This window comes from Nematolebias whitei, chromosome 9, assembly GCF_014905685.2.
Source record: "Nematolebias whitei isolate Nwh7 chromosome 9, NemWhi1, whole genome shotgun sequence".
NCBI lineage: Eukaryota > Metazoa > Chordata > Actinopteri > Cyprinodontiformes > Rivulidae > Nematolebias > Nematolebias whitei.
The window spans coordinates 28128264-28134018 of record NC_056506.1 but is presented as its reverse complement, the minus strand read 5'-3'; the positions used below and the strand labels follow the sequence as shown (position 1 = coordinate 28134018).

Here is a 5755-nt window from a genome sequence, read left to right as displayed (position 1 = left end):
GACAGACCAACCCCAAAGTCCCCTGACTCCGCTTTCTCCATTGAAGACGTGCTGGTGGGATTGAGAAGGTCTGAGAAGTATTCCTTCCACCTCCCAATGACATCACTGGTTGAGGTCAACAACACTCTACCTTCACTGAACAGTGTTAGTAAAGTGCTGCTTTCCCCTCCTCAGCCATCAGATGGTTTGCCAGAATCTCCTCGGAGCCGACCAAGAGTCTCTATCCAAGGTCTCACTGAACTCCTCCCACATCCGAGCTTTTGCCTCAGCAACAGCCAAGGCTGCGGACCGCTTGGCCCTTCGGTACTCCTCAGCTGCCTTCAAAGTCCCACTGACCAACAGGCCCAATAGGACTCCTTCAGCTTGACAGCCTCCCTAACCCGGGTTGTCCACCACAGAGTTTGAGGATGGCCACCACGAGAAGCACCGACAACCTTGCGGCCACAGCTCAAGGCAGCTACCTCAACAAGCGAGGCGTGGAACATGGCCCACTGGGACTCAATGTCCCCCACCTCAGCTGGGATGTGGTTAAAACTCTCCTGGAGGTGTGAGTTCTCTCTGACAGGTTCTTCTGACAGGCGTTCCCACCAAACCCTCACTATGCATTTGGGTCTACCGGGTCTGTCCGATATCTTCCCCTGCCATCTGAACCCAACTCACTACCAGGTGGTGATCAGTTGACAGCTCAGCTCCTCTCTTCACCTGAGTGTCCAAAACAAGGCATCGATCTAAGACCTATAGTGTCCTGGTGCCAAGTGTACTTATGGACACCCTTATGTTCGAACATGGTGTTCGTGATGGACAAACTATGACTAGCACAGAAGTCCAACAACAGAACAACGCTCGGGTTCAGATCAGAGAGACCGTTCCTCCCAATCACATCCCTCCAGTCACTGTCATTACACACATGGGCATTGAAGTCCCCCAGCAGAATAAAGGAGTCCTCAGCTGGCGCACCTTCCAGCACCCCTGCTAAGGACTAAGAAGGCCTGATACTCTGAACTGCCGTTTGGCACGTAGGCACAAAGTCAGAGTCCGTCCCCACACCTGAAAGTGCAGGGAAGCCACCCTCTCATCTACCGGGGAAAACTCAACACACAGGCACCAAGTCGGGGGCTAAGTAGCCCCACACCAGCTCAATGCCTCTCACCATGGGCATCTCCAGAGTGGAACAAGGTCCAGCCCCTCTCAAGGAGATCGGGTCCAGAGCCCATGCTGTGCGTCGAGGTGAGCCCAACTATATCTAGTCGATACCCGTCAACCTCACGCACAAGCTCAGGCTTCTTCTCCATCATTGAGGTCACGTTCCATGTCCCAAGAGCCAGCTTTGGTAAGCCAGGGTCAGAGCGCCATGGCCCCCACCTTTGGCTACTGCCCATGGAGTCATGCACCCACCTTGTATGGCCCCTCCTGCAGGTGGTGGTCCCAGAGGAAGGAAAACCCATGTTGCTCGTTCGGGCTGAGCCCGACTGGGCCCCGTGGGTAAACCCGGTCATCAGGCACTTAACGAGCCCCTTCCCCAGGCCTGGCTCCAGGGTGGGGCCCCGGTAACCCACGTCCGGGCAAGGGACACGGAGTTCCTTCACTTCTTCTTTTTATTAAATAACTATAAATTCATATCAAACTTTATATCATTAATCCTAAAATATGTCATGCAGCATTCTATAGTATTTGTATTTTTAAATGAAAGCAGATAAATCACGATGCGTTTTATCAGTTTCAATGTTTTTCCTCAACTTGTATATAATTTGAACGTTTCTCAAGATCGATTGTTCCGAGTTAATTATTCTGCCACTGTCGGCATCAGAGGAGAAAAAATACAAACTGAATAAAATATTGTTTAGCAGCTCAGCTTCATTACTGAGATGTAATTCAATAACGAGTTTTAATTTTAGGAGCCATTATGAGGCTCTGGACTGTAAGCAATGAAAGGCTTAAAAATTGTTGATATTAAATAAATACAAGAAAATAATGAGACAAGTCTGTCCCTCATTTTAAGTCAGAATGTTAAAAAAGAAACAAGTCACTTTAACAAAATGTTTAATTTGTGAGTTAGGCAACAAACAGTGACGGTAAAAAGGTTTTTATACACCGGCCTGAAAGGGAACCGCTGGGATTTGGGTCAATCATGTACCATCCATCAGTTTACGTCTGTTCTGACAACATGCAAAACACTTTGTACAATCTGTTTTCATGATTAAGAAATGTAGATACTTATAACTTTTGATAAAATTAGTGCTTTCAGCTTAACTGTGAACTTACAGTATGTATAAAATCTCCCCTCTGCAGTGATTCACGTCATCGGCTCCGAACCGTCGGGTCAGATCAAACATGCGAACTGACAGGAGGTCAGCGTGAAAGAGACATCAGGTCGACGAGGGAAGCACTAACTACATCAGAAACTGAGCAGAATTTAAGCTGCTGATTAAAAAACAGCTCCTCACCGCTTTAAGGTTTGATCCGTCTGCTTCAACCACGACAGGATTCTTTTGGTTTTCATAGCTTTAACCGTGCCACGCACTGAAACCTAAAGTCCACTGAGGTATAAAATATAAAGAAGGTCCACCACAACCGCCTCCCATCAGACATTTAAACTATACTGTACTGCAGCACTTAAAGGGTAGTTCAGATCTTTTGAAGCGTGATTCTGATGTAAAGCGAACAATTCAAGCCTGACGTTAGAACAAAGGTCTTTAAATGATTTAACCGACCTCAAACGGCTCCAGTCTCAGATACTGCAGCGCTTCGTGCACACGCTGTTCTATAAACACTAACGCGCCGTCAGTTTTGCAGTTTACTGTTATTTCAGTAGAAATGATGAGAGCTTACAAATAAATCAAAGTCTTTGCATTCTTTGAATAACATGCGGCACCCCGGTCTTTCACGCCAGAGGTTTGAAAAGTGACAGAATTGTGTTCGTTTTGGAAAAACATTAAAATTAACACTCAGAATGTGTGTTGTGATCTACTCTCAGCTACCACCCCCCGACTGCTGCTCCACGTCTGTAAACTTGACCGAGTTATAGACGTTTTTGAGTTTCATTAAAATCCATCCTGTGGTTCATGAGATATTTTGCTAACAGACGGACATGAACATGCAGACGTCGTCTGCCTTCGTCTTTCTATGGCGGGTGGCAGCAGCATTCCCTGGAAACAACAGGGACATGTAAAGGGTTAGACAGTCCTGACAGCTGTTCATCAATCTAACCAGAACCAAATCCTTTCCCCAAACAGAGGTCATTCAAAGAGCTATCTGCAACAGGTAAGACATTTACTGTTCAAAACATCGCCTCAGAACCCTACTTCAAAAGATCTGTACTGCTTGAACTGAGCTCAAGTAAAAAATAAAAAGTGTGAACACCAGGGGGCGCCAGAGCAGAAATAATCCGTTTCATCTCCTCAAACAAGTCTTCTCCAACCAGAAGTTTCCTAAATACGCTGCAGGTGTAACGCTGGATGAACTGAAGTCAGGAGGATGAAGATGAGGACGTAGTGATTAGGCTCACTTGGGTTTTTCAAGTCAGGAAGCAGCAGTAGTAGTCAACACGTTTGCTGTGGGTGACCGTTCAGTGACATTTCAGACAGGATCTCTGTGAGGGCTTTACAACGAAACACAAACGATGCAACTGAATATGATCTGTACAGGTAAAAAAAACAAGACTGACACCGACAACCATGACCGTGATGTCGTTTTCTCAGTTCTTATGTAATAAAATCTTCTCAGAGGTCAGTCAAAACACATGACGGTGATGAAGGACATCCATCGACCTTCAACTGAAGTCCTTTTGAATTCTTTTAAAATTTTTCTTCATGCTGATAAAAAAACACGACTGTAGCTCCTGATGAGGCTTCATCTGGGTTTTCTTCTCAGTGGCACGGAGGTTCTGGTTGATGTTCTGAACATTCAGGGCAGATTAAAGCAAATCCATGTCAGCTACAGCCGCTGTGTTTGAGTTCACAGTGTCCGTCAGTCTGTCTGCCTGAGGTCCACATGAAGCTAACACCAGTCAGCAATGTAATCAAAGTCAGAAAACTGGTTCTGCTCCTCTGAGTTCAGCATTCGGGGTTCCCTCGGGGGGGTTAAAATTGGAGCCTCTGAGGTAAATTCGTCGTCAAAGTTGCTGACGTCGTTGGCGCCCTGGATGGTGGGCACAAATGGCGGCTTCACCTTCTTGGCCAACAGATCATCCCACTCCATGTACTGCCAGAAGACAGAGTAACGTTAGCTCGTTCATGACCCTGACTAAAAGTGCTCATTTTGTTTTTGTGCCTTACCTTGAAGAAAGGATGTTTCTTTACTTCCTCTGCATCCTTCTCTCCTGCTCCGAGACGTCGTTCTGGACTCCTCCTCAAAAGCTGCGCACAAGAAAAACAACAAGAGGACGGCACATTATGCGCCCGTCAAACTATCAGACAGCAATCTGTAGCAACGGCCCGGACATGCAAACACCCTGTATAACATTCAACCTTGATTTGTGACCTTGACCTTGAAGCTGGGTGATGAAGCGTGTATGCAGTTTTGCTCATTCATCTTGTGCGGCTCAAAGGTTATGGGACAAGTTTACGAACGTACAGACAGAAGCTGTAGCAGCAGAAGTCGTGCCTTGGATGCAGTAAAAAGGAGGAAACTCCAACACAGGAGGGTTTCAGCTTCGACCCGACAGACGTCCACTATGATGCAGAGTGGTGTGTAAAAGTACTGCGGCAGAGTGAGGGGGTAAGGTTCACACTCTGTGAAAGGAGCTACAGCCCTCTGTGAATAGCAAGCGGCCATCAGGGCCCTAACGATCAGTTGTTAGGTTGATGGTGCTTCTTTATCACGTGAACAGCTAGTTCTGGCTGTCACCATCAAACTGGATGATCCACTATGACTCAAATACTGGGGCGATGCCGGGGGGGGGGACGTGTGACCCCGGGGAACATGCATTTTTTTTGCCACAGGGAGTAGTTTTCTTCTTCTTCACCACTCTCATTTTGACAGGGTGCGTTCCAGCAACTGTTTGCTCGTATCCAGCAACTCTCAGGCGGACTAATAATAAAGTTATGAACAAACATGACTGCCTCGTCTTTTGTGGAGCCATGCTTGAACCGCGTCGCTCCCTCTGCTGCTGAGACGATAAATACACAACTCCGACACCTCTGCTGCTGGTTTTGTGACGCTCTGGACGCCCGTCACCCACAGCACACATGCAACAAAGAGTACCAGTATAAACTCAAAGCAAGAGTGATACCCGCCCCCTCTCTCCTCTTTCACAGAGGACCATGGGCAGCATTCTTCCTTTTGCAACATCTCATCTTTGTGAGACTGACTTCTCTGCTGTTGCAGCTCTGAAGTCCAGGTCCAGGTCCAGGACACATTGAGCAGGAGCTGAGAGCTGCAGTGTCATGTTTCAAAAAGCTGTGCACTGCAAAACGTGCTCATTGCAGACATTAATCATGACGTCCTCATTTTGATGTAAAGAAAAAAAAAAAAAAAAATCAGCACAAATCGTTTTATTCATTTTTGTTTTGTAGGTCAAAGTGTTTTATATAACACTCCTGATTTAAAACGTTGCTTAAAAATTTGAATTAATTATTTATTGATTATATTTAATTTTATTTTTCAGTATGAAATGGTCAAAATGTTTACAGTTGAAATAGATTTTTTTTCAGGCAAATTGATGCACTTTAATTTGTTTCCGTTACAAATTAAAAATAATGTTAATAATTAAAAAAAAGCTCAATACAAAAACAACTAAAAGTTATTCTTTCTTGTA

At 45.7% G+C, this 5755-nt stretch overlaps 1 protein-coding gene across 1 annotated transcript in view; it reads right to left on the bottom strand.

Moving 5' to 3' along the window:
• Positions 1–3075: 3075 nt before the first annotated feature.
• ripk1l (receptor (TNFRSF)-interacting serine-threonine kinase 1, like) overlaps positions 3076–5755 on the bottom strand; it is a 32365-nt gene continuing 29685 nt past the window's right edge. Inside the window, exons 11-13 of the mRNA XM_037681296.1 lie at positions 4275–4355; positions 4002–4200; positions 3076–3146 (exon numbers count right to left, since the gene is read on the bottom strand). Of these exons, the coding sequence (XP_037537224.1) occupies positions 3076–3146; positions 4002–4200; positions 4275–4355 (351 nt within the window). The remainder of the gene's footprint in view (positions 3147–4001; positions 4201–4274; positions 4356–5755) is intronic.